The sequence below is a fragment of the Aquila chrysaetos genome, chromosome 12, assembly GCF_900496995.4.
Source record: "Aquila chrysaetos chrysaetos chromosome 12, bAquChr1.4, whole genome shotgun sequence".
NCBI lineage: Eukaryota > Metazoa > Chordata > Aves > Accipitriformes > Accipitridae > Aquila > Aquila chrysaetos.
Window position 1 is genome coordinate 5029324 of NC_044015.1, and position 27269 is coordinate 5056592.

The 27269-nt window shown below is 58.9% G+C and overlaps 2 protein-coding genes across 5 annotated transcripts; both read left to right on the forward strand.

Moving 5' to 3' along the window:
• Nucleotides 1-6989: 6989 nt before the first annotated feature.
• On the forward strand, nucleotides 6990-17945 carry LOC115349258 (AN1-type zinc finger protein 5-like). Of its 3 annotated transcripts, none has more exons than XM_030033269.2 (7): nucleotides 6990-7121; nucleotides 7621-7940; nucleotides 9082-9262; nucleotides 10702-10795; nucleotides 11530-11648; nucleotides 13318-13428; nucleotides 15281-17945. In XM_030033269.2, the coding sequence occupies exons 3-7, from the start codon at nucleotides 9112-9114 to the stop codon at nucleotides 15427-15429; spliced, it is 624 nt and encodes a 207-aa protein (XP_029889129.1). In that variant the 5' UTR covers nucleotides 6990-7121; nucleotides 7621-7940; nucleotides 9082-9111; the 3' UTR covers nucleotides 15430-17945. The 3 variants fall into 3 exon arrangements, with proteins under 3 accessions (XP_029889129.1, XP_029889128.1, XP_040983933.1); XM_030033268.2 differs by having other exon boundaries at nucleotides 9089-9262; XM_041127999.1 differs by lacking the exon at nucleotides 6990-7121 and having other exon boundaries at nucleotides 7323-7940; nucleotides 9089-9262.
• Nucleotides 17946-18544: 599 nt separating this feature from the next.
• Nucleotides 18545-26403, forward strand: ABHD17A (abhydrolase domain containing 17A, depalmitoylase). 2 transcript variants are annotated; one of them, XM_030033794.1, is made up of 5 exons: nucleotides 18545-18675; nucleotides 20941-21456; nucleotides 23423-23617; nucleotides 24304-24483; nucleotides 25419-26403. In XM_030033794.1, exons 2-5 carry the CDS (start codon nucleotides 21143-21145, stop codon nucleotides 25642-25644), a joined length of 915 nt encoding a protein of 304 aa, XP_029889654.1. In that variant the 5' UTR covers nucleotides 18545-18675; nucleotides 20941-21142; the 3' UTR covers nucleotides 25645-26403. The 2 variants fall into 2 exon arrangements, with proteins under 2 accessions (XP_029889654.1, XP_029889655.1); XM_030033795.1 differs by having other exon boundaries at nucleotides 18561-18675; nucleotides 20911-21456.
• Nucleotides 26404-27269: the final 866 nt, after the last annotated feature.

Genomic DNA, 27269 nt, shown 5'->3' on the forward strand with positions numbered 1-27269 from the left:
CCGGGTGCCGGCAGGCAGGGCGCTCGCTCGGCGCCTCGCGCGGCCGCCCACTAATCCGACATGACTCTTCCATTAGAGACGAGATGCCGGCAAAGAGCTTTTCGGTGTAGGAATTAACTCCTTCTCCCACCCTGGAGCTCCCTGACCTGGAGCGCCGGCTCTGTCTCTGTCACCCGCATGGCCTGGGGTCTGTGGGATGGGAGGGTGCCCCCCATCGTCACCCCCAGCCTGCCGATGGGCTCCCTGTGGGATCTGGCTAAGCCCTTGCACATGCATCTCCCATCCTCCTTCTCTAAGGATGCAGGACGAAAGCAGAGAGCCGGCATTGCAGTGCTGCAGGGTGCCAGAGTGGGGGTCCATGGGCCCCCGGGCAGCAGGAGGGGTCCCAGCCTGGTTGTCCCTGGCCCCGGCTGCACCGCCAGCTGCTTCCCTTATTGATCTCCTCTGCTGCTGTTAATTATCGGCTCCAATTTAGACTGATCAGAGCCACAGCTCCCTGCAAAGGGCTTATCTCGCTTTTGGCCATCCTCCCCACAGGGTGCTGGGGCTGCTGGTGAGCGGATGGAACCCAAAAGGGGAGCCCGGGGAGCCGGGGGCAAGTGGGGGGACCTGGGACATGTCAGGGACCGATGGTGAGGGGATGAGCCCTGGCCAGGAGCCAGCATGGGCCCCAGCATCCTGCCAGAGAGGGGAGGCAAAGCTGATCCTGCCAGGTGCTGGCCCCTGGGGTGCTGAGCCTGGGGAGGGCACCCATGCCCGGCCTTCTCCTGCCTCTCTGTTTGATGGAGAAAACAATGGGTGAATGTGTCCCCTGGCTGCCCCTTCCAGCACTGTGCTCGGGGCTGGGGTCTGTCCCTTGGTGGAGGTCAGGATCTGACCCATATCCCATTCTCCTGCCTGTGGCCCTGGAGGGTGGCCACGACTCCCTGCAAAATGCCCGGAGGAACAGCTCATCCCCAGAGTGCAGTGGGGAAAACGAGGCACAGAGCGAGGCAGGGATGAGCACGATGCCAGGGTCTGCCTGAGCAGAGACGGGTTTTCTGGGGCATCATCTGAGCCACGCGGGTGCTTGAGCCCCATCAGGCTGCAGCATCCCTGTCCCTGCCAGGGGACCTGGGGGGTCTGCTGCCCACCGGGGCTCCACTTAAGGGAGCTTCAGAGGCAGTCAGCCCCCCAGCAGTCCCCCAAAGCCACAGAAAAGCAGGCAGGGAGCTGCTCGGGAAGTTCTCCGGCCGAGGGAGCTGGAGGAGAGGGGGCTGCGCTAGAACAGCGTGTTCTTGCTGTCACTTCCCCCATTGCTGCCATGTCATGGGCTGGCTGCGGGGTCTGGGGACCTCGTGCCCACCCAGGCTGACTCAATTTGGATCAGGATCCCACGTAACGCCGGCTGCGAGCACCCCGGCTCGCAGCAGGGATGCACAGATGGAGAGCTGACCTGGATCCCAGCCGCCCCGGCGGCCGTCACCTCCCGTGCCACCTTGCCATGGGGGACAGCCCTGCAATGGCCAGGGAGGACAGGACTGGGGACGGCTGCTGTCCCCATGTCTCACGGTGACCCCAGGACAGCCCAGCCTGGGGGGAGCACTCCAGGCCACCCACATGCTGCTTTGGGACCCGGAGTGGGGGGCATCCACCGAAGGCAGTTTGGAAGGTTGTGTCAGAGACCCCCAGCCCCACACCCAGGGTCTCCCATTCCGCCCTGGAGCAGAGAGATGCCCAGAAGGACATGTCTGCTCCTCCCACCACAGACAGGGCCGAAACACCCCCAGATTATTTTTGTAGGGCTCTTTGGCTGTAAATTAGGGTATCATCACCCTTTTTCCACACCCGATGGCTCGGACCTTGCGGCAGGGTGAGGATGTGGCAGCAGTGGAGGAAACCCTCCCCGAAATCCCAGTGCAGAGCCACCCATGAAATATTCAGGCCGTTCAGTGCAATTCCCACCTTGCCATCGAAAGCACCATGAATATTGCAGGCGGGCATTAAAGTTTCACGGCTGCCATGCTTCAGCGCAGCCCTGCGGACATCGTTACCACGAGAAGCCCATCCACTGGGATGTGTCACACCTTCACCAGGCTCCAGCGACCTGTTTTCCTCTGGTTTACCCCCAAAATAGGTGGTGGTGATGGGCTGGGTCCCTGAAGGTCTCCAAGAGCAAACCGACTCGAAGCTCCCCACTGTGTCCCTGGGATGGAGCGACACAGCTCAAGACAGAGCCGCAGGAGGGTGCAAGGTCCTGCAGGACTGGGGACAAGCAGAGGTCGTGGCCACCCCACCCCAAAGCTTGGCCATGCTCCCCACTGCTCCGATGGCAGTGTGGTCTCACTCCTCTGCAGCCCTGAGCAATGCCCGCCCCAGGTGTGGGAGACCTCTGCAGCTCCCTGAGCATCTTGGAGGGTTTCATACTCCATGTCATGAGCTTTCCAGGTCAGCCCCCACCAGAAGGGACTGTTGCCTTCTCCTCTGCCCGCTCTCATAACTCGGCTCTTCCCGTGTTTATATAACAGCGACGTCTCCCACGGACTGGGGAAAGAATTGGCCGGGGAGAAATAATGAGGATAATTCAAGTCATTTGGGAAGATGAGGTTTGCGAGGTGCCCAGCATCTTCCACCTTTTACATGTTGTCTCTAATCATCCGCAATCTCGGATGGCCATTGATGGAGCTCGTTGCTGTGGCGACGGATGAATAGCCCTGGGATTGTACCATGCCAAAAAGGTGCCGTCCTTCCATCAAAACAACAACAACAACAAAAATATCATTTTGTTCAGGAAATTAAGCAGTTTGCAACCGAATAGCAGCGTCTGAAAGGGCTCCCGCGTCCGTTCTTTCCTCCTGGCTTCCACGGCTGCGTTCAGTTTGTCAGGAACATGCCCAGCACCCTGGAGAGTCTTTTGTGTGCACCGGACAAGGAGAAGGTGGTAATTGCAAGGGGGTTTCTAACCCACTGAGCCTATTAAAAGGTTTTATGCCCCCCCCTACACCTCTCTTCTTCCCCAGATGTGTGTCATGCAGGCAGGGAGCGTGGGGCGCTGCGGACAGGGGCTGGCGCAGCACTGGGTTAATGTGTTAGCTGTGCAAGGTTGGACCAGAACAGGGGCTGGGCGCTGGGGGAGAGGGAGACGGCGATGGCCGTGGACAGGGCAGGGTGTCGGGGCTCAGGTCCTGCTCCTCCCCTGGGGAAGGGGTGATCCTCAGCAGTGAGAGCCAGCACGGGGCTCCTGAGCTGTGGGAGGAGGGTGGCTGGCTGGGTGAGGAGCACAGGGCTCCTGCCATTGTTGGCCTCCGTGGTTTTCTGTTTAAACTCCTTCCCAGGCAATATGACCTGAGCGCAGACACTGTCCTTCCTTCCCCACTGCTCTGGGAGCATCTCCTGGGGTGGCTGCTGGAGATGCTGCTCTCGAGCTGTGCCGCCGGACAGCGGGTAGCACAGCCCCCGGGGATGAGGCTGGGATGGGGGTGATTTGGGGTCTGCTCAACCAGGGATTGATCCTGGCTTTGGGTTTGCCTCTGGGAGTGGAGGCGTCTGACCCTCCCAATGCTGGAAACCACACGCAAAGCTCCTGCCACATCTCAAGGCCCACGCTGCGGGTATTGACCATGTGTAATCCACATTACCGCACTGGGCCACGGCACATGTTTTGAGCTGGGGGGTCTGGTCCCTACTGGCATCTTCGGTGCTCCCAAATGCTGCCCGCCAGCAATGGGATGTAAATAGTGTAATTCAGAGCTGTGTGACTCCGCCACTCATCCTACAAGAGCAAAAGAAACCAAATATCCGTAGGGCAAGTATCCAGCTGGCAGCTTGGGAGAGCCCTGGGGTGCAACAGGGTTGGACCCAGCCTCTGCATGTTGGGGCAGCGGGGAGGAGGAGGGAGAGGGAGGGATGGGCATGTGGGGAGAAAACATTTTACAGAGGACTCTGAGGATGAGAAACGAGCCAAGTTCCTGCGGCTTTGGCTCCTCTTTGGGCGAGAGCCCCAGGCAGTGCTTTGCCAGCCGTCCCCAGAGCCCTCCACCCTCCCTGGGCTCAGCGAGAGCCAGATGGAGGCACATCTTGGCTGCACAGAAAAACGAGGCAGTGAAGCGGGCTGGGGAGATTAACTCCACAGGGAAAACAAGCTCAGCAGACGCTGGCAAGCTGAGGACGCCTGCGCGGCTGCGTGTGTGTGTTTGCATGCACATGCATGTGCTACAAGCGTACACGGGCACGCATGTGCAGACGTTAAGTACTTGCGTGCATGCAGATGTGTGTGTGCAGCCGAGCTGACGAACCAGTGTCTGGCCTCAGAGGGGCAGGCAGGGTATTGGAAATGTGTCCTCATCCTTTAATTGCGCTGCTTTGATAACAGTGATAATTGGCTAGAAATCGATACTGTTTTGCTCCTGTTTCTCCCATCCTGTCTCACCCAGCTCTCCCCTCCCCGGACACCTTGCTCCCTTTAGTGGAGTGACATTTAAATGCTCTGCCATAGTCATTAGATAACCCAGGCAGAGAAGATGCGTACGAGAGGGCTGATGCAGCCAGGCAGTGGGCAGGGATGGAGGCAGCTTCCCTCTCCGCTGCCACCACCCAAGGGCAGATGGAGACGATGCTCCAGCAGCACGTCACGGTGCCGTTGGAGTGACAGCGGTGGGTGACCACAGCGGTTCTGGGGACCAGGGGAGAGCAGAACACAGAAGGGACAAACCCAGGCTACGTTGGCCAGGAGATCCCTCCGGCTTTGGCTCTGAAAATTGTGCCAGAGCATCACGGGAAAATGTGTATTAATAGCCCTGCTGCTCAGCCTGCTCTGCTCTCCATGCCCCACCACTCTCACCTCATGCCCTTGTCTCCCCAGCAAGGTGTCCCGGCTCCTGCCGCGCTGCCCCAGCCCCAGGTGGGATCTCAGAGCCTGTGAAGTCAGGTAGCTCCTGGTCTCCTTGCAGCCGCCCTCGCAGAGCAGCCCCTGAGCTTCACTTGCCCAGCCGGAGATGCTGGGGGCTCTGCCCCCCGAAAAGCCACCCTGACCCCCGCTCCCATCCCGCTGGGCTCTGTAAAGCCAAAGGGCCTGGGGAGCAGGACGGCAGCGCTGGAGGGTGCACAGAGAGCCCCCGGGGGCCAGGGGCACCCCGGGCTGGTGCTGGTGGCCCCAGGGCCCCTGGTCCACATTAGCCAAGGGACCCTCGTTAGCAAAGTGACCCTTATTGGCCAAGTGACCCTCATTAGCCAAGTGGGGCTCTAGTGGCAGGGAGGGACTCATTCTGCTCTTGCAAGGCTGGCTGGAGAGTGGGGCTGGCAGTGAGCGAGGGATGCCCGGGAGGGTGAAGAGCTCATGGCGGGGGGTGCGTGGGTTCGCCTGGGCCACCCTTCCGTGGGAGCCTGGTGCCACCTGGTGGCCACGGGGCGCTGGCCACGGCCCGGGGCTTGCGTGCCTGGCCGGTGCTGGCCCCGCGGGAAGCGTGCGGCTGGCAGAGCCTGGGATGCTCGGGCAGGGACCTGCCCAGCCAACCCCCCAGCTGAGTTTATTTCCCATGCCGGCCACTGCAAATAAATCAAACGGCACCAAAAAATGCCTTTGCGCAGCCAGAGCTGGCCCCGAAAGGTGCCCCGAGAGCAGAACCCTGGCTGCACCTCTGCCACAAACCAAAGACAAGGAGAAACCCCACACCCACAGCCTGCTTGGGGCTTAGGGCTAATGCACGAAGTTTTTCGTAGCCCCCCCGGACCAGGGAGATGGTGGGGAGACACCCGAGCAGAGCTTGGTGGTAGCTTCCCAGGGGTTTTGCTCCTGGGTGTTTCCCGAGCCCCAGCTCGGCTGGGCAACAGGCACTTTCTCCTGCCGTGATCTGCCCCGGGCACCCTACGATCACCGATTCACGAGGGTGGTGGGGGGGCCCGGACACCGGGCACGGGCACATGAGCTTGGAGGTGAATCAGCCTGGTGACGAGCTGGGTCACAACAACACCCAAACAAAGCTTTGATTAAAAAAAAAAACAAACAACAAAACCATCATCCAGGTCTTGGAGAAGAGTGGCAGGAATGGTTTGCAGCCAGGAATCCCTTCCAGTTGGAGACCCCCGGAGCATCACACCCTCCCTTTCCATTTGGTGATGGCAAGGCTGACCCATGGGGTCAGCAGTGATGCCCTGTGGGTCTTAGGGCCGCAGGGAAACAGTCTGGGGTGAGGCTGAGAACGAGCGTGCACTCGGGTCAATTCTGTATCGCAGCAGAAATGCATGAGGGGCACCACCGCCTGCTGGCTCCCCCCCTATAGATGGGTTATGGCCCCGGCCCCGAGAGCTGGGGGTGGGTATTCCCAGCCCTTCTCCTATAGCTGGGGTAGAGCCAGCTGTATCCTGGCCCCTATAGCTGGGGTGGGGGAAGAATGTTGCCTGCCCTCCGCTCCAGTGGCTATAGATGGAGATGTCCCCAGTCCTCTGCCCTATAGCTAGGGTCCAGCCAATGTCTCAGCCCCTGTACTGGGGAGGAAGGTCCCAGCTCCCACCCCTATAGTCAAGGAATATCTATGTGCTAGCCCCTATAGCTTGGGGGATGGGGGTCTCACGCCCCCTTCCTATAGCCTGGGTCTGACTGTGTCCCAGCCCCTGTAGTGGGGGCTCCCAGATCCCCTCTCTATAGGGGACTCTGGCTGTGTCCCACCCTTTATACCCACAGCGGGGGTCTCAGCCCCCTCAGCTACAGACGGGGCACACCTATGCTCCTGCCCCTATAGCCAGGGGGATCACAAATCCCTCCCGTATAGCAGGGGCACACCTATACCCCAGCCCCTATAGCCAGGGGGGGGTCACAGCCCCCTCAGCTATAGCCAGGTCATACCTATACCCCAGCCCCTATAACCGCGGGGGGGGGGGGGGGGGGGGGTCGCAGCCCCCTCCCCTATAGCCGGGGCACAGCTATACCCCTGCCCCTCTAGCCAGGCCTTCCCCGCCCCGGCTGCAGGCGGCGGCCCCGTCCCGTCCCGCCCGGGCCGGGCCCTCCCCGGGGGAGGGCGCTCGGGGGCCGCGGTCCCGCCGGCAGCGCCCGCCATGTTTCCCGGCAGCCCGCCCTGTCCGCCGCCCGCCTGAGCCTCCCGGCGGCCGGCCCGGCCCGGCCCGGCGGCCGCCCGCCTCCGCCGCCGGTGAGTGGGGCCCGGTGCGGCCCAGCCGGCCCGGCTCGGCCCGGCCCGGCCCTGTCCGCCGCCGCGCCAGGCCGCAAAGCCTCGGCCTCGATTTCCACCGCGGGCGGGGAGCGGGGCGCGGGGCCCGGCCGCGGGGATGGAGGGCGGGGGCGGCACGGGGCGACATGATCTCCGGGGCAGCGCCGGCCTTGGACCGGGCAGCGGCTGGGCCAGCTCGGCCGGAGGGTGACGGGGTGGGCGGGTGGCCTGCGGGTTTCCCTGGCCAAGCGGTGGGTTGCCCGGCTCGCCCCGGCCTGCCCGGGCTCGGGGTGCAGGGGCGAGAGCAGCGGGAGAGGGAGCGGTTCGGTTTCCCCCGCGGTTCGTTTCAGCTGGTTTTGCGGTGAAGCCGTGTGTCGCTCGGCTCCCACTGCAGGTCGCCCCTGGGCTGCTGGCTAAGGCGGCTTCCTGAGGGAGAGCTGAACTCGTCCAAATCGCGGCGGTCGTCGCCTTCTCTCTCCAGGGACGCTCGAAATCAGAAGCAACTCCTGAAAATTTGTCCGTGTGTGGCAGTGGTTACCATCCGGTTACCTCCGCGGGGATTCAGCCTGCCAGGTCCGCTCCCAGAGGGTCCGGTGCGGAGGAGGCTCCCTTGGCTGCTGGTGCGGAAGGAGAGGTCGGCTTGGGCTGGGAAGGACCCCTGCTCTGGTAATGGGAACACTGGTCTGAGGTCTGCAAGGGGAGCCCCGACTGCATAGCGGAGATTTGTATCACCCAGCTGAGGACAAGGAAGAATAAACCAGAGGTGATTCATTTCCATCCCACGGGAGTGCTCCTGGGAGGGTAATTATTTCATGTTCCCGTTGTTTTATTCCCTTGATGGAGCAAGTTTTTTTGGAGTGTGAAAGAAAGTGGCAGAGTTAGCTGTGAAGTGGTGGATACTTTGCGCGTCCCACAAAGGGGATCGCTTCTGGGGACTCCCGGTAGCAATGCTGTGTCTTTGTGCCCGAGCTGGAGCCACCTGCACCCACCGTGGTCCTGCAAACGTCCTCTTCCCCTTGTCTTCCGCCAAAGCTGGACGAGCCGTGGCCACGTTGTTTGTACACATCTGAATTGTTGTTGTTGCTGGGAGTTAGTGCTTCTGGTTCTCGTTTGAAGGGGTGCAGTGCAGTTTGGCCGTGTCAATGCTACACCACGTGTGGCTGGAAGGGGCCAGTTCCTGGATTTAGAGGTAACTGCATGTGATCCAGAGAGAAATTAATAAGATTCATTTTAAAAGTAGGTTTCACTCTGTCTGCTCTTTCCCCTGGGAAGGTGTTCCAGAATCACATCTTACTGCTGGCAAGAAACCTTATCCTTATTTCCAGCCTAACTATGCTAATGTTCCCCTTATCTGCCAGCGTATGTCGGGAAATACATGAGTATGTCAAAACTGAGAGTCAATGGGTTCTTTTTGCATTGCTTGCATCATCTTCCTGAGCACTAAAAAACAGGCTTGAAATGAAAACAAACGCCGCTAAGCGCAAAATGTAACTAATTAGGCTGGACACTGGCTGTTTGAGTGGCATTCTTTGTTTGCAGGAGTCATTAGTCATGCTACGATGGCACTTCTTGTTACCGATGGCACTTCTTGTTACCGTTGGAGAGGGGATCATTCAGGTCGTACATGCTTGTCTTTCACCAGGAGTTCAGGGAGCCTCGTGGTGCAAGGAGGGAGTAACTGGGAGCCGGTTCCTGTCATCTTTTCAGCCCAGCTCTGGGCAGCCTCCTGGCAGCTGAGCTCTGGATGGCTCAAGGTCCCAGGACCCGGATCCTGTGGCTGCTTACAAGCCCTGGGTATCCCGTGCTCGAGGGACTCGGATCGCATTGTTGTGCACGTGCAGGAACCGGACTCTCTCGGGATCTTTTGTGCTCTTTCCTGATCAGCTGCAGCGTACAATGAACGAGTGCTCCGGCCCTAACAGCTGTCTCATTTTTATTCCTGTTTGTAGCTTGGTGCCTTGGAGGAGAGAGGATGGCTCAGGAGACAAACCAAACCCAGGTGCCTCTGTTGTGTACCACAGGCTGTGGGTTTTATGGCAGTCCCCGGACCAACGGGATGTGCTCTGTTTGCTATAAGGAGTTTCTGCAGAGACAGCAGAGCAGTGACCGGATAAACCCCCCAGGTAGAGGATTTTTTGTGAGAAATCTATCTTAAATGGGTGCATGGATGCAAACTGGCCACCAGCAGATTTACTCCCTCCTAGAAAACTCATGTCTTTCCCTTTTTCTGTAGACTCAAGCCTCTAAATCAAAGACCCGAGCCTTTGAGTGCTGCTGTTCCCTGTAAGGGGGTCAGTTGTTTTCTTCCCAGTCCCAGCTGTTTGTGAAGACCTGTCCCAGTCAGCACCTTCCAGTAAACTGTAAAACTTCACTTGCACTAACAGTGGCCTAGATTTTTAGCTATTTCCTGCTCCCTGAGTTATGTGATGACTGCTGGGAACCACAACAGATCCCTGAAATGAAATTTTATTTGGAAAGCATTTGGCCTTTTGGGTTTGTATAATTTTCTTATCTTAACAGCATTGACAATCAAAAGCAATGACATAAAAGGTTTGTTTCTTGTAGCTAAATATAGCTGATCTATCACCGAGCTGGGAGGCAGCTAGGTACACAGAAAGGATGCTCTTTCCATCATTAGCAGGATTTTCTTGTGCTGAGAGTTTGTGCAGATTCCCCATGTATAGACTTTGCAGTACTGCTGAGAAATGCCTTCTAGAGATCTTCCACAGTTTTGTTCCTGAGTGTAATAATGGCTTTTCTTGAATTACCCACCCAAAATATGTATTAGGAACACAGCTCTTCTTGACAAAGGGTTCTTCTAAAGACTCTGACTTAGATCCTTGGCTGGCATAAACCAACATATTTTTATTAAAACCAGTTCCTTTCAGCAGATGAGGATCTGGTTCTTACACCTTAGAGAAGCTGCAAAGTAGCGTTGGGTTCAAGGTATGCTGGTAACTGCAGCACTTTCATTTATACTGATGGGAGAATATTTATGCTGATGTGGAGTTTGCTTTGAAATGCTGAGGAAGAGAAGGGGAATCAAAGAATGATGGAGGTGTCACGGGTGACTGAAATCAGATTTTACCAGATGTTAAAAAAACACAGAGTAACGGAAGGCTTTCAGCACATAACTCCTGCGAATAAACCCTCATCCCTCAAAAAGGAGCTCGCAGATCCTGAGGAGCTGAACAGCTCTCCATAAATGAGGCCTGCAGTTCTCAGGAAGACAAGCAGCTAATTTCAGAGGGATGTTATGATCCTGATACAAGGACTTATTCCTGATCTAATGTAAGAATAGCTGCACTGGGTCATGGTGAGGTCCATCTAGCCCTGATGTGTTATCCCCAGAGAGACCTATGCAGAAATTTGGAGGGGAGAGTATAAGAATAGGGGATCTGGGAGTGATCCCAACAGGGGTGTGCCCTCCCAGCTCCCGGTAGGGAGCAGGAGGCTAAAGCTTGCTGAAAGTGCTCATCCTGCGTTCTCCTTGGCTGTCAAGCACCCGAGGAACTTCCTGAAATTTTTAAGAGTTTACCAAGACTGTGATCTTGTTTCGTAGCACCCAGTGGTCCCAACAGCAGCCCCATGGCTTCAGATTCAATTGCAGGGCAGCATGCAGAGGGAGACTCCACACCTGAGGATGCGAAAGCCAGGTAGGGGCATAGTCTACGGAGGGGTGGATCTACAGCCATGCTAAAAACCAGCTCCGGGACACAAGGGGTAGGCTCTGATCCTTCGTATGGCCAAGGGGATCTATAAAGCAGGCTGGATCAAACACTGTTCATTGTGACCCTGGTTTGTCTGGAGGATTGAAATGTCCCTGATGATGATGACTGATGCATAGAGTCGGGTACCAGAGGGTCGGTAGTAAATTAAAAGCTGTAGTAAAATAAGTGGCACCCTGGTTCTTTTGGAGCCAGTGCACCTTGTCTGTCACTAGCTGTGTTAAACTGTTTGGTTTCCACTCAGTCCTAAGTGAAAGCACCTGGTGATGATCCAGTCTAGAAGCTGCAACAGCAGGATTAGGGACCTTGGTCATGTTTGATAGGAAGGAAGATAGTACTGCATTGAGCTCTACCATTGCATTACAGTCCTGACTCATAACTCTGTTTCCCTGTCCCTGGACTTGTTTGGATGGGCTGTTGCCTTGGCTTTAATTGGGTGGAAAAGGAAACTGAGATCATCCCAGATTCATTCCATTTGTGGCTATAAAGAACTTTGATCCCAAATCTCAAGGGGAATTGGCCTGCTGTACTCCTGAGCTACCTCTGAGTATAATTAAATTAACTTTATGGGCTGAAGATCTCTCCCACATAACTGTTCATCAAAAGAAGATACTTGTGTTTGCTTTATGGTTTATTTATTTGTTTGTTGCAAATGCTCCCAGTGCTCAGACTCCTGTGACCCATCAGATGACGGCCATGAGCATATCCAGAGAAGAAAACAGCAGTGAGACAGAAGAATTTATCAAGACAGAAGAGGCCTCATCAGCATCTTCCTCATCAGGTAGACTGATTGGTTTGGCCTTTGCACAAGTCTGAGTGATACCAAAGTTAGTTTGAGCAGCAAGTACAATACTGGCCACTAACTCCAGGGGACAGTTGTTACCTCCCGGCAGGAAAGGTACACCTAGCAAGAGAGCTAAGGAGAAAGCAGTTTGTCTGTTTCTGAAACAGGGAGGAGAGAAAATGCTGTGCCTGAGGGCAGGCCGATAGAGATTGCTTTGTGGGCTGAGGGCTGAGTAGCTGCCAGCCCTCGACTCACTGGCAGGAGGATAATCTTCCATGACGCCTATCCTAGTGAATGGCAGAAAGCCCGGAGCGTCCCACAGCCTGCTGCACGGCTGTTGTTGGCTGCAGTTCCCTGCCATCTCTTGAGAGAGGAAAGGAGACGGACCTAGTGTAGTCTTGGGAGAGAGGAGTTGTGTTTGTGACGGTGCTCAGGGGCAGCTGCTGGCCTGGTTGTTGTCGTCCTGTGTGATTGGGGGCATACCTGCCCTTCAGAGGGGAGTGTTAACACTGTCGCTTTGTTTGCAAAGCGGGTACCTTGAAGTGATACAGTAGCACAGGTGTCATTGCACAGTGGGGTACGTCCTCCAGTTGATGACTTACAGGGTGAGCCGTGGTGTTGCAGCGGAGCCGTGACAAAGTGACACTGCACTGGAGACACCCTCCTTTAGTTCACCTGCCAGTTCGCTTGCATTGAAAGCTAAAAAACCCCCAAGGGTTGTTGGTTGCTAAAAAACCAGGCTCTAGTCACTGCATATGACTGTGCATTTTGGATTTGGTAATCCCTTGCCTGCAAGCCCAGGAGACAATTTACAACAGGCAGGTGAGGGACTATTTGGTGAAAGAGAGGCTTGGAAGAGCCTGCCCCTTTCTTCTGATTGTGCCATTTTTAGGAAGTTGTTTAGGGTCAGATCCACAAAGCTGTCTCTGCCTCTGACTGTCTCCTTAGCCTGATTTTCAGAGCGGCGTGCACTGCAGGTGTGTATCTGCTAGCAGTTGGAGCTTCTCCCTCCTGTTGACTTCTCTAACCTGCTTAGGTACTGCAGGAAATCCTGCTAAGCATCAGTGACCTTTAACAATCTGGCTTGCAGAGCTCAGTTTTCCTTTGGTAGATTAGAGACAGTGATGAGTATCTGTGTAAAGCATTCTGAGACCTACATACGAGGAACACTTACATAAGAGTCAGCAAAAATAATTAGTAGTACTTACAAGGGGTTAACTTTTTTTTCCTGTGAAGATTAACTCTAGGCTCAGCTGTGCAGTTGAGTTACTGTACGTCAGCTAAGCTGTAGTGACTATCCAGATGCATGCTTAACCTATGGCAAGCACCAGGTAATTCTATTTAGTATTACCTTTTCTCATCAGGAGCTGAACGGCATCACATTACCTTGCGTATGCCTTAGCTAAACCGTAATATCTCCTTGATGTTTCTGAGCCTTGGACTTAAGTAATTTGAAACAGAGAGAAAACATGAGGCTGTGTGAGGTGTAGATCTCTGTGGAACAAGGCAAATCTCGCAGTTTGGGGTATGTTGGCCAGGGCAATGTGCACATGGAGGTGTCTGGCACAGACCCAGAATCGGTAGGGCCTCAAGCAACTCCTGTAATGAAATGACTGTGTTGCTTGGTTTATCAAGAACGGTAGCAAAACTCTTGCTTCTGTTTCAGGTACCCTGCTTGAAATATCCCAGAACAAAGCTGAGGGCAAGACAGCTTCAGAAAAACCGAAACAGAAGAAGAATCGCTGTTTCACTTGCCGGAAGAAGATAGGGCTAACTGGTAAGAACCTGGCTGTGGGAAAACTTAACTGTGGCCTAAGTAGTCTGGCTTCATAGCCCTGTGAACAGACCTGCTTGTGCTGTGGTACTGCCTGCATTTGGAGGGTTGGCATGGGTCAGTGGTTGGAGGTACCTCTCCAAAAAGTACTCTACATCCACAAAACATGGTGCTGCAGGGGAGGTGGGAGGGGAACTCCAACCTGTGAACAGCACTGTCCGAGGCAGTAGCCCGGGGAATCTGCTGCTCACTGTCAGGGTCCCTGCCAGCCCTTGGATGCAGGATTGCAGAACTGGATGGAGCAGTGCCTCTTGGGTTATTTCTGCTGCTTGGCAAAAGCTGCTTGTAGAAGCAAAGGTAGTGCTCATTGTGGATCTAATTCTGCTCCTATTCAAGCCAGCAGTAAAGCTTTCATAATAGTGACATGAACTGAGTTAGACCCAAACTGAAAATCCCACTCAAGACTCATCCCATTTGTTAATGCTACTTGACTTCCACTGTTAGCTTCCTGAGAGCAGGATGGCTCTCAGTGTTCAGCCTGTAAAGCTGAAGAAAGAGGTACTGAGGTGGTGTCAGGTGACTGCTATCAATGGGAAAACTGCCCCTGGAAAGTGAAGCAGTTAACTTGGCTGTGGTTTGTTAATAAAAACATCATTCCCCTAAATTGACTCTGGCATTTAGTGTTTCCCTGGAAAAAGTTAACTCCGTGACTGTGCAGGTCATGCTGTTCTAGCAGAGCCCTCACCTCTTTAGCCTCCTCGGTGTGTTCAGCAGCCAGGGACTGCACGCACACTTCTGTTTTCATTGATGTAAGCTGCTTTGGCAGAGTCTGGCCCGGGATGTTTGCCCAGCGCCTGGCACTGTGGAACTTGAGCTTGCCTGGAGATTTGAGGGCACTGTCCTAGAATAAATGTGGGTTTATAAGCCTGAGAATGGGTAGGGTGCTCTCTGCCCAGCCTTTGGATCTGCAGGGAGGATTGTTTTCCTGGATGAGTGTTTCCTTAAGAGCTTCAAACTGTGAGAAGTTTCCTCTCCTTTAGGAATCAACTTGCAGAGAACTCCTGTGAATTCAGGGCATTTAGGATAAAATGAGTTTTCTCAAATAGGAGTAAACTGGCACCTCGTAGCAAGGTGTTTGTGGTCTTTACAGCCTGTGGTTGGAAAGATGTGAAAGGAAAGAGCATGATTCACTGCCAGCGCGATGGGAAGCTGATATGCTGTCCTGCAGCAAACCCTCCCTCTGCTCCCTGCCTCAGTTTCCCAGTGTGCTGTGATAACGGTAGCACTTCTGAACAGCATTGTCTCCAAGTGAAGTGACTAAATTATTAATTTTGAAGCCTAAATAGCTCAAAAGTGATCCTAATAAGGTGAAGGTTTTGCTGCTTGCTGGCTTACTGCTGGTCAGTTCAGATGCTGCTGCGTGACGCCTGGGGAGCCAGGCTGGCTTGGAGGGCTCAGCTCCAGCTGGGGCTGCCTGCTCGCTGCCTGGGGAGCCTGGTCTGGATCAGCAATCTGGCACTGTGCAGTCCCTGGCATGTCCCTTGTCCCTGGGGAGTGCGGAGAGCAGCTGCTCTGGGAGCCTTTCCCACCGCCGTGGCAGCTGGGGCTGCCCAGAGCATGCGTGCGCTCACGGGAGCTGCTAAGCCAGAGGAAAGCAAAGGGCCACCCGTGGTCTTCCCCTACACTGAGAGTCCCTTTCGCCTGTCGGGGACAGCGGCCCCCTCCCTTGTCTGACCATCTTTCTGCTTTAGTGGAGTTTCCTGGCCTGGCAGGAAAGAGCGGGGGCCCTGCCGTCTTCCTGTCTGGCTGGATGGGGACTGACGCGGCTTTGTGTCTCTGCTCTTCCTCCCTTCAGGCTTCGACTGCCGCTGTGGGAACCTGTTCTGTGCCATTCACCGGTACTCCGACATGCACGCCTGCCCCTACGACTACAAGGCAGAAGCTGCTGAGAAGATCCGTAAGGAGAACCCCATCGTTATCGCTGAGAAGATCCAGAAGTTGTGAAGGGGGCTGAGCAGCTCGAACTGCAGCCAGGCGGCCTGGTGCTCCTCCCCTTCCTCCCAGCCTTCCTACTCTTCCTCCCAGCCCCATCGCTGGTGCAATGGGGACTCCAGCAGCACACATGAACCAGCACCAGGACATGGGGAGTCCCCGCACCTCTTTGGCAGACAGTTGGCGTTCCTTCTCTCCCTTCCTGCCTGTCCAACAGCCACAGCTCAGCTGATCCCTTCTCAACCAGCTTCCCAAAGGAAAAGGGACCATCCTGCCCCACCGCTCCAGTGCTAAGACCTTCGGACTTGTCTTCCGCCGGGGCGGTTTGTGCGGCGCAGGCAGCAGGGCTCTGCCAGGCAGCCTTTCCCTTCAGCCAACAGCTCCGAGTCCTGCGAACCACCTGGGACTCGCAGCTGTAGCCTGTGAGCAGCCGCTGGACTTTGTTCCCTTTGCCCCACCGTCTCTTTGTGGCAGATGTAAAACCGGGAGCTGGGAAATCCCAGCAGCAAGGCTGCCTTCTGCTCCCCGAGAGGTGTTTGGTCTCAGATGCAGAAGAGATGATTCTGTAGATTTAACGTCCCAAATACGCCTCTCCTCCCTTTGAGACAATGTTGTTGAAGCACCGAGGTGGTTAAGCAGCAGAGTACTGGCACAGTAAAGTTATTTTGTGGCTTGAAGCGATGTAGATGCGCTCCAGCCACAGGTCAGGACCTTTAGGAAAGTACTGCTCGCTGCCTCCTGCCTCTTGCCGCAGGGAGGGAGCCAGCCTGCTGCGTCCAGGGATGTGGCTGGGCTGTGGGACACCCTTGCACCAGCCTCCCATCCTTCAACACCCCCTGAGTAACTGCTGGCCGCTTCCCAAGTGAGGTTTGTTGTAATGCAGTGGTGCCTGCGCCTCTCCTCTCCCCTCTGCTCCCTGCCTTCTGCCTTACACGATTCTTTCTCATCAGGGTTGTGCACAAAGCTCAGATTGTCAAACCTCCGCTTCCTTTCCTGTCCCTGCACGCAGGCGGATGGCGGGGACCCTTCCTCCCCCGTGGGCCACGCTGATGCTCGGCGAGAGCCTTTCTCCCCTATGAGCACGTTGGCTTGGGAAGCCCACCCAACTGCCCTGCTCTCCTGCCTCCCTGCTTGTCCCTGTGGGATGAGAGGCAGGGCCTGATCCCCAGGAGATGCTCTGAAAGCTGGATAGGGGGAGCTGGGGCACAGGGAAAGGCACGTAGAGGGCTGCAGGGCACGTGAAAAGTCACGAGGAGGGTCCTGGGGTGCCCAGAAGTACAGGCGGGGGCTTTCAGAAAAGCCCATGGAGAGCCCTGGGGAGCAGGGAGAGGCACTTGGAAGGCTCTGGGCCCACTGAAAGACTTGTAGAGATCTCGGGGTGCTGGAAGGCTCAGGGAGGGCTCCGAGGTGCAAGGGAAAGCAAAAGGAGAGCTTTGGGGTACAGTGAATATGCTCAGAGGACTCAAGTACCCCAAAAGGCACCTGGAAGGCTCTGGGCTGCACACACACATGCACACATGTGGAAGGCTCTGGGTTGCAGGGAAAGCCAGATGCCAGGGTCGGTAGCGCTCCAGAAAAAACACATGGAGGGCTCTGGGGCTGTTAGAAAGGAAAACTCAGGGCTCGGGTACACAGTGCAAGGCAGGCGGCAGCTCCTGGGATGCACCAAAAGCGACCCCAGTACCATGCAGGGTCTGCACCCGCCCCGGGGGGCTCTCCTCCCTGGGAACACCAGGAGCGGGGCTGCGGCTGCAGGGCTCTCGGCAGTCTCAAAAGCAGAGAAGCCCAGATGAGTCCCCGGGGAAAAGCAGCAGCCTCTGCCCCGCTTCTGGCTGGCCCACACTTTGGAAGCATTTCCCTCAGCATCGGCTCATATAAGGGCGTTGGGGAGTGGAGCCGCAGGGGCCGAACCGGCAGCTGGGGGACATCACAGCAGCTCCTTCCGAGTGCTGTTTTCCTCCCCCGTTTACGGTGGTTGCGGGGGGATGGTTCCTAAGGTTTCGTTTTTCCTATCTGATTTCAGCTGAAGTGGCGTGCGCCCTGCAGCAGCTACCGCCATACGGCATCGCTGCGAGGATTCAGACCTCCAAAAATGATGCAAATCCCCCGCCAGCGCGGAGCGGAGGCGAGGCTGGCTCTTGCCAGCCTTTTCCTCAGGTTTTTGCTTCTGGGCAATATCGGCGTCACGTCCGGAGCACGCGAGTGGCGGCACGTTTTAGTGCTAGAACGCACCCGGGCCGTAAGCGCGGTGCCGGCGGTGCGTGGCGAGGCTGGGTTTCACCGTTGAGGTTTTGGCTGAGAATGAGCCGTCACTCAGGGAGGAAGCTGTGAGGAATTGCAACCACTCCTTGCCTTGTGTTCGCACGAAGGTTGCGAGCCCCTGGGGAGGGGAAGCAGCTCCCATGGGTGCAACGGGAAAGCCCATGCGGCAAAAGGGCAGCTGCCTGCTTGTTCACCACCTACCTTTTTCCCTTTTATTTCCTTTCTCTTCGTAAGTGTAAATATTAATACAGTCTAGTTTGCTTGGATGCTGTGGATGGTTCATTATGGGCACGGATGTGTCGCGTGCCGGCGTCGGCTCAGATCTGGGCTCTTCTGGGGTGGCTGTGGGGGTTCTGTGCCTCAGTTTCCCTATGGCTAATAACTAACCATGCCCGGTGCTGGCGGGGGTTAGGAGCACCCAGACTCCCGGTTTCTCTTCCCACCACCCCAGTACACAGGCTGTGTTCTGGGGCTCTATCCGATACCCCTAGGCCCTGGAAGACCAAATTCCCCCTTGGTGGGGGAGCTGCTGTCTCCCCCCTCGCGTTTGCATGGCTGGAGTGGGACCCCACATTGGGGGGGGGTTTGGGCCCGGGCCTAGGACCTTAGGTCCCACCCGGGTCCTAGGCCCGGGCCCAAACCCCCCCCCCCATCCATTTTTGTGTTTGGCATCTGGATTTGGGAGGGGGAAATATCCTGGCCGTGCGTGGCCTCTATCCGTGGGCTTCTTCCCCCACCCCCGGCACGTCCCTGGGTGCTGACACCCCGGCAGCCATGAAGAGAAAGCAACCCGGAGGGAAGACCGCGCCGTTCCCTTGGCAACGAGGGCGGGGCGAGAACGTCACTTCCTGGAGAAGAGAGGGCGGGGCTAGACAAGTCGCTGTGCAGCGCCGCCCCCGCTTGGGAGGACCGCAGCGGCCGCCCGTCCCTTCGGCAGCCCCGAACGCGGGGGGGGGGGGGCCCGGACCGGGCCGGGCCGCGGCGGATCATGTCCAGGTACCGGGGGGGGACACACACGGAAACGGGGCTGCCTCGGCTGGGGAGGCACGAGTGGGTGTTGGGGGCGTCTGTGGGGTCCCGGGGCGGCCGTACACGGGTCAGTGGTGGTGGTGGGGGGGGTCCCACACCGGTCGGTGTATGTGTTTAAGGGGCCCACAGGGGTCGTGGGGGGGCCCCACTCGGGTCAGTGTGTGGGGGAGGCCCGCAGCGGTCACTGTGTGGGGGTGGGGAGGCCCAGAGCAGTCGGGGGGGGGGGCCACACCGGTCAGTGTGTGTGTGTGTGGGGCCACACCGGTCAGTGTGTGTGTTTAAGGGGCCCACAGGGGTCGTGGGTGGGGGTCCCACCAGTCAGTGTGTGTTTTGGGGGGGGTCCTCCAGTTCGACACGGGTCAGTGGGGGAAGTGAGGCCCACAGCCGTTGTTGGGGGGGGGGGGCACACCGGTCAGCGTGTGTGCGTGGGAGGCCCACAGCAGTCGGGGGGGAGGGGGGCCCACACAGGTCAGTGTGTGTGGGGTGTGGGGGGTCCTATGCCTGTCAATGGGGTGGGGGGTCCCACACAGGTCAGTGTGGGGGGGGTCCCACACAGGTCAGTGTGTGTGGGGGGGGGTCCAACAGCAGTCAGTGGGGGGGGGGAGGCCCACGCTGGCCAGCGTGTGTGGGGCCCCCCCACATCAACCAGTGGAGGGGGGTGCGGCTGCACCGATCAGTGTGTTTGGGGTGGGGGGTCCGTGCTGGTCGGCGTGGGGAGGGGGGGCACCCACTGGTCAGTGGGGGGGGGGGTTGTCCCCCCATGCAGATCAGTGGAGGGGGCCCATGCAGGTCACTGTGTGTGTGGGACCCCCCCCCACCAGTCAGTGTATTTGGGGGGGGGGGTCCCCATGCCTGTCAGTGGAGGGGAGAGGCCCACGTTGGTCAGTGTGTGTGTGGAGGCACCCACTGGTCAGTGGGGGGGGGGGGGGATTCCCACTCGGGTCAGTGAGTGGGTGCAGTGTGGATCCCCCACTCTGGCTGTGGGGCGAGTGTTTGTGTGTTTTTTGGGGGGGGGGGGGGGGAGGAAGGTCAGTGCACGTGCGTGGCGTGGATCCGGCCCCCACGCCAGGCGGTGGGTGGGTGGGTGGGTGTGGGGTCAGGGTGGGTGCGTGGTGTGGATCTGGCCCCCGTGCTGGCTGCGGGGCGAGGGCAGCCGGGCAGGCAGGGCTGCCTGCCCGCGGGGGTGCGTGTCCCCAGCCGGTGTCGGGGTTCGGCCCGGCGCGAGCGTGACACACGGCTCGAGCGTGACACACGGAGCGTGCGCCGCCGGCAGCTGCCTGCCTCTGCCTGCGTGGACCCACGCCCCGACGTGCCCGTGCAGGCGTGCGGCTGCCGGACACCACCATCCGCCGCGGGCGAGCGTGGTCCCGCCGGCACGCGGGGTGCCAAACCCGGGGAGGGACGGCGCTGCTGTGTGCCAGGTGCGACGCCGGCCCCGGCACCGCTGTGGATGGTCACCAGCCTGAGGGAGACCCAAATTCAGACCCGGCCCTTAAAGCGTAGGGCCTGCAGCAGGGCCAGGGCACGGGGCATCCCTTCGCTCCGAATGTTTCGGCATATTTTGGTGCTGAGTGCCTTCCCCTCCCGGCTGGGCGGGAGGACTCCCCCCTCCACCCTTTCCTCCCCTTTCCCAGCCCTTCAGAAGCAGATGGAGCGAATTCCTTGGGGTGTGGGCTGGTTTGACATTCCTCAGCGCGAGCCTGTGCCCAAACTTGCAGAAAATAGTTGCTTTTTTTTTTTTTTTCCCCTTTCTCCCCCCTCCTCTTTTTCTCCAGGAGCTCGGCACTCCTGCCGCACGCCTGTGCGGCCAGGCCTGTGCCGGCATCCAGGGGGGGTCCTGGAGGGGCCGTGTCCTTTGTACCACCGACCACACGGCTGTTGTAGAGAGTGTGCGTGTGTATGTGTGCGATCCTGCGCCCGCCGTCCTCGCCTCCTCAGCGTGGGCCTGCGCGCGGGGGCTGTGGTGCGTGGTGTGGGGGTGTGTGGGCTGGGACATGTTGAAGAAGGCTTGGTTTTGGGGGGGGTGCGTGGGTTCAGTGCAAACGTGGGGGCTGCGAGCGGTGGGTGTGCGCTCTGTGTGTGTGTTAGCGGGGGGGACGGTGTGCCTCTCGGCTTGAGACGGTGCGGTGCGTGGGTGTGCTGGGGAGGTGCATGTTCGTCCCCAGCCGTGGGTCACGCGTGTCTGGGGGGTGCCCGTTGCAGAGTCCTCACTGCTGCCTGACCTGCCCGTAGGCCACCGCTGCTGCCCGCAGACGGACGGATGGCGGCCGTCCCAGCCCCGACCAGCGCCCCGGCCCGCGGTGGACTGCCGGCGGCAGCCGTGCCGAGGGCCGGCTGAGGACGGGGCCTCTCCGGGCCGTTGTCGTTCCCGGCTTCTCTCCGTTTTGGATCCTCCCTCGCTCCAGGCGCGGCTGCCTTTCGCCTCATCGCCGTCATGAACGGGCTGTCGATCAGCCAACTCTGCTGCCTCTTCTGCTGCCCTCCCTGCCCCAGCCGCATCGCCGCCAAACTGGCCTTCTTGCCCCCAGAGCCCACCTACGCCGTGGTCCCCGAGCCGGAGCCCGTAGGCAGCACCAGCACCGGCTCCCTGCGCGGCGGCGCCGCGGGGCGGTGGAAGCTGCACTTGAAGGACCGGGCGGATTTCCAGTACTCTCAGCGGGAGCTGGACAACATCGAGGTGTTCGTCACCAAAAGCAGCCGAGGGAACCGCGTCGGCTGCATGTATGTCCGCTGCGTGCCAGGCGCCAGGTGAGTCGCCCGTGGACGTGCCGGCCTGGCGCTGCTGCCGGTGGTTTGACCCTGGCCTGCTCAACGTTGGGCTGGTGAACTGCTGGCGGGCACGGTGCCATCCTGCCGCCTCCCCTCCTTCAGCTGAGTGCCACCTCCTTGCCCCGGCCTGACCCGGCACCTTGCTGAAGGAGCTGGCCCAGCCACAGGGGTTTGAAGGCATCCTGTGGGGTGGGTGAGCTTGGCTCCCAGGACCGGTCTGGCTTGTGGCTGCAGCTGGGAATGGGGTTAAACATGGAGCAGAGGCAAAGCCGGAGGCTGTAGGGATGTAGGGATTCCCTAGGCTGTTCCACAGATCCTCCCCAATGTCACGCCAGTGACGTAACACCGTGGTTGTGAACCGAGTGTCTGCACGAAGCTCTTGGTGAGCGCTGGGGGGTCTGCGCTGGCCGCTCGCCCTCCGTCCCCAGCCCCAGAGTGACCACATGGATGGGTGAGAGCCTGTGCCAGCCAGGAGCTGCCTGCGGTGAACCGGGTCTGCATGTTTAGTCTTAATTCATGGGTGCATTTGATTCCTCAAGAAAAGTGATAGAAACGAAAGCCAGGAGGGGTTTAAGCACAACCTGCTGCTGGTCACCCCCACGCGTCCGTAAACTGGGAAGCTGGAGAGGGGCAGCCTGGGGTGTGGGACGGAGACCCCCCTCCTGGCTGCCAGTGGCTAGGCCTGAGGGGATGGCACGGGGACAGGAGGGGACTCGGCAGCTGCTCCCTGAGCTGGTGACACAGCATGGGGGTTCAGGTGTGGAGGGAGGTCAGGGCCCAAAGCCTGCAGCGCCCTGGTTGACCCCACACACCAGTATCCTTCCAGGAGCAACGTGCCCTCCACGGAACGGTGTCCACAGAGACCTCTGTGCAGGGGAATGCAGCCTGGATCTGCCCTCAGCTTGCCGTGGGCTTCAAACCCACTGGGTGGGCTTGGGGCGAGGGGGGATGGCTCTTGTGGGGGTTGGAGAGCTGCATTAAAGGAGACCTCCACAGGCTGCCCAGTGGGGATGTCCACTCTGTCCCTGTGTGTGTTGCAGGTCCCCAGAGAGGAAACTGGTGGGGGGATTGCTCTGCCTGCACATCCGCCGGCCTGCGCCCTGCCGCGGCAAGGCTCGGTGCTGGCCCCGCTCCCAGCCAGCCTGCAGGAGCTGCTCTTTAGCACAGGCTGCGGGGCTGGAGGGAAGGGCCCGGCCTGGGGGGGATCCATCCCTCCCAAACCCCCCAGGACATCAGGTCTTGCTTGCTGTCTGTCCTCCTTGCAGTTTGTCCTGCCACCACCTTCCTGCTGGGGCTTTCTGGGGCATCCAGGCTGGGACATGGAGGCTCGACCTGGCTGCACACCTCTCGGACCAACTGTGGGGGCTCAGCAGGGAGTGGGTCCTGCTCCCTCCCTCTGGCAGAAGAGAGCCAAGCTTGCATCAATGAGATATTGGTGTTAATTTTTATGATTAACATTGTTTTTCCCCTTATGGTGGAAATTTCTTGTGCCTTGTCACTCCCACAATTCACTTCTCTCCCAGCGTCTGGTGTCTTGCCAGACTCAGGAGAGAAAAAAAGCCGCTGTCAGAATTCTCTTACTTGAAATCCCCATTGGGCAAACGGCCCCAAATCCTGAGCTTTTTACCAAAAATAGACTCAAAAACTTGAACAGAATCATCCTGCCTTCGGGCTGCCTGTTTCTGCTGGGAGCAAGCCCCTGGCCCCGGGCAGCGAGGAGGGTCTGGGTATCTCTGGGGTTGAACCAGGGGTGTCATGAGGACCTGAGAGGTGTTGGCCCTTCGTGTCCTGGGGTTTGGTTTTCAGCCTCTGAAGCAGATGTCCTGGCTGGTGCTGCCCAGGCACATCGGTCCCCGAGAGCTGCTGGTGGGGCCAGGCAGCGCGGCAGCACCGCAGCAGAGTCCACAATTAACCCCGCCATGCTCATCTCTCCCTGGTGCTGCAGGTACACGGTGCTCTTCTCGCATGGCAATGCTGTGGACCTGGGGCAGATGAGCAGCTTCTACATCGGGCTGGGCACCCGCATCAACTGCAACATCTTCTCTTACGACTACTCGGGCTACGGTGTGAGCACGGGCAAGCCCTCGGAGAGGAACCTCTACTCTGACATCGATGCCGCGTGGCAGGCGCTGCGGACGCGGTGAGCGGGGTGCCGGACAGGGGGAAGGGAGGACGTCCAGGAAAACCCTGCGGTCCGGCAGTCTGGAAAACAGGAAATCTCCCAGAGAGGGAACCCAGGCCACTCGTAATGGGAAGGGAATGGCCGGAAAGCAGCTGCAGGGGGAACGGGCCGGGTGACCCAGAGGGGCAGGGATGCTGCGGGGGTATGACCTTGCTTGGGGGCACTGGCACAAGCTGTGCTCCCCATCGTGCTGTTCCCAGGCTCTCCCCTGGCTGTGCTCAGCCCCAGTTGCCCAGCCGGGCTCAAGGTGCAGCTCCATGACGGCCTCTGCCTCCTCTGCCCTGCCTGCAGCCAGGCCTGGCTTGCAGCGTGCCCCGGGAACTGGGGGCTGCCCCATGCGGCTGCGATCTGGGGTCCACAAACCTGCCCGTAACCCTGCTCCTGGCAAGGGTGAGCCTTCACACCCCCCACAACTCATCTGGCAGCTCAGCCCTGGCTGCTCCTGCCGGTGGTGCAGGGCAGCTGCTTCGGGCCCAGCCATGAGGAGCTGGGGGAAGACAGGGGGGACAGAGCCCCATTCCCCACCCCCCCACCCCAGGAAGCCTTGCAGGGTGCTGTGGCCAGAGCAAGGTGACCCCCCGGGCTGTATCTCCTGGCAATGTGACTCTGGTGCTTGGGTGCTGACCTGCCCTCTCCCCTCCCAGGTATGGGATCAGCCCAGAGAACATTATTTTATATGGACAAAGCATCGGCACGGTGCCCACGGTTGATCTGGCCTCCCGCTACGAGTGCGCTGCCATCGTGCTCCACTCCCCACTCACCTCTGGCATGAGAGTCGCCTTCCCTGAGACCAAGAAGACCTATTGGTTTGATGCCTTCCCCAAGTGAGTGGCCTGAAGAGAAGGGACAGGGGTCAGTTCTGCAGGGGCAGTACCCAGACCAGCTCTGTCCTGGATGCTAGCCCTGGCCACGAAGAGGGGTTATGGTGAAAACTGTGGACCTGTTGCCTATGATAGGCTTAAACACGCCCATCGGCATCCTCTTGCCTTGCATTTGGTCCCCTCCGGGGGATCGTAACCCTCCCTGGGGTCACCGTGCCCCCTCCTGACGGCCATGCCATGTATGCACCCCACGTCCCCTGGTGGCATCACCTCCTGGTGATCCTGTCCCAGTGTCTTTGCCCACCAGCTTTGGGGCTGTGCCACCAGCCCCTTGTCAGGTATCACGAGCCCCGGTGGTCCCTGGGACCCCTTTCTCCCCCAAGAGTAATTTCTTGGGCTTTTTTCCCCGCCTCTGCAGACGGCAGGGGCAGTGGCACGGAAAGGCAGCGCTGAGGTGGGACGAGCTCTTGCTTCACTTCTCCCTTGCAGTCAGGCCAGCAGGGCCCGAGGGACGGTCCCCGATCCGGAAGCCGTGGCTGGGAGCCACCAGCCCACGCTTTGGATCCCGATGGCCTCGCATGGCCCTTGGGGCCGGGCTGAGAACAGCTGTGCTTCCCCTCCTCAAAGCCTGGCACGGCTGATCCTGACACGGGGAGGGCCCGTGCTTATACTGTCCTGCAGTGATTTCCGTCAGCCTTGCCTAGGTCCCACAGGGCTGTCACTGCTGTCTGGTACTTGTCTGTCACGCTGGGGGAAATCTTGTCTCGGAGCTCACCCTTGCGGAAGCTCCGTGTCCCCATGCTCTGCTGTGATCAAAGAGCATTTCCTGGTCCCTCTCCCCAAGGGAATGTGTTTTGGGGGGGCAGGAGGAATGGGAGTGCCTTGATCCCTGTACTTACCCCCCTCTCTCATCTCTTCCCCACCCACCTTCTTGGCAGCATCGAGAAGATCTCCAAAATCACCTCTCCTGTCCTCATCATCCACGGCACGGAGGACGAAGTCATCGACTTTTCCCATGGCCTGGCGCTTTTCGAACGCTGCCCCAAGGCTGTGGAGCCTCTGTGGGTGGATGGGGCCGGGCACAATGACATTGAACTCTACAGCCAGTACCTCGAGCGCCTTCGGAAATTCATCTCCCAGGAGCTGGCCAGCCAACGCAACTAGCCGCGGGGCGGGGGGACGGGCAGGGGGTTTCTGCCTGTTTCTCCAGTTCTCCCAGTGTCCCTCCCCAGACCCTGCTGCTGGAGGTGCAATGAGTTTGTACAGCCTCAGCTCCAGGCTCGGGAGAGGGCAGGAGGCCCTGGAGCGGACGGTGCGTTTCCTCTTGGACACGAGCACAACTCTCCTCCCTCCCAGTGTCAGCCCCGGCGCTGCTGGCACCACCGGCCGGGCTGGCAAGAGATGGCAGCTCCCTCCTTCCCCCTTCCCCAGAAAGATGAGAGCCCACCCTCTTGATGGCGTATCCTTGGCTTTGGACATGTCCTTGTCCTCTCTCCTAAAACAGCGAACTCCTGAATTCCTCCTGGCTGCTCTGCTGCTCTGACTATAGCAATAAGGCGAGTTGGAGAGGGGCTGGGGGCCCAGCCCCCTCCCTGGCATTGCTGCGGGGCGGGACGGAGGAGGTGGCAGTTCCTGCTCTTGTCGGAGCTTTCCCGGGATCGGCGCTGGTGGCGGCGGGATGCCTGGTGTTCGCCCCGTGGCTGGGGCAGAGCCGTATCCCCAGTGGCAGTTTGGGGATGCATGGAGGACGTGCCCCCCTGCCCCATGCCCTCTACAGTCTGGCCTTGCTCTGCCTTCTCGGAGCGCTCCCCATGTTCAGGTCACCCCTGGAAAACATCCTCCGGTACCGCTTGCTTATGGTGCATTCGGGAAACGGGGCGAGGAAACCAGGCACCGAATAAAGAGCAGAGGTTTAATGTTTTACCCGTGTGTGCCCTTTCCCTGCATACGCCTGGGGTTGCCTCCCTGTGACCCAGCCAAGGGGACCAAGCCCCAGCACCTGTGGGATCCGGCCCCTTGGCTTTCCCCGCTGGACAATCCCTCTGCTGAATTGCACTTGGCTGGATCTCCAACGCTTGTCACCCTCCTCCGGGGACCGGGCAGCAGGTGGGGAAGGAGCCCTTGGTCCCCTGGGACCAGGCTGGGAAGGTCTGTCTCTTCAAATCAAGCTGTGGGGACAACGGGGGCCCGTTCCCTTGCCAGCCCATCCCATTCCATTAAGGGATCCCATGGGATTATGAGGGCAGTAAGTGGAGGATGGCCTCAGCCTCCTAGGACCTGCGGCATGGGGAGCTCCGGTGTGCCACAGGGGAAGGGGAACGTCCCCATGGCCTGCCAGTGTACCAGGGCCAGTGTTGTGAGGGACGCAGCGCGGTCCTGAGCGGACAGGGTGGCCCTGGGGGGAGCAAATCTTATTTTTTACCTGCTCAGCGCCTAGCTGTGCCCTTGGCTGCATGGGGACCTCTGCGATTGCTGGTGTGTGCTGGCCACGGAGGCAGGTGTGTGGGGCATCCCACTGTGCCCTCCTGCCAGCAGACGGGGTGTTTTGCCCCACAAAAAGGCAGAGTGCTCGGGTTTGGGCTTTTTGGGTCAGCCCCTGCTCTGAAATCACCCCGGGAAGAGCTGTTCAAAGTATCCGTGTGTTTTCCTGCCCCCGGGACATCCCGCACCCCAACCCAAAGAGCAAAGCACCGCTCTGCTCCTTCCTGTGTCCACAGGGATCCTAACGGGGCTCCCAGGCACCGGTTCCCCCCTCTCTGTCCCTGTCACCCTCACGTCGCCTCCTCCCC

Bases quoted from the DNA above. Each gene is read 5' to 3' on its own strand.
- LOC115349258 (XM_030033269.2), top strand. From the start codon at position 9,112: ATGGCTCAGGAGACAAACCAAACCCAGGTGCCTCTGTTGTGTACCACA. The intron at 9,263-10,701 runs GTAGAGGATTTT...CTTGTTTCGTAG, and splicing joins TGACCGGATAAACCCCCCAG to CACCCAGTGGTCCCAACAGC. The intron at 10,796-11,529 runs GTAGGGGCATAG...AAATGCTCCCAG, and splicing joins CCTGAGGATGCGAAAGCCAG to TGCTCAGACTCCTGTGACCC.
- ABHD17A (XM_030033794.1), top strand. From the start codon at position 21,143: ATGAACGGGCTGTCGATCAGCCAACTCTGCTGCCTCTTCTGCTGCCCT. The intron at 21,457-23,422 runs GTGAGTCGCCCG...CTGGTGCTGCAG, and splicing joins CGCTGCGTGCCAGGCGCCAG to GTACACGGTGCTCTTCTCGC. The intron at 23,618-24,303 runs GTGAGCGGGGTG...CTCCCCTCCCAG, and splicing joins TGGCAGGCGCTGCGGACGCG to GTATGGGATCAGCCCAGAGA.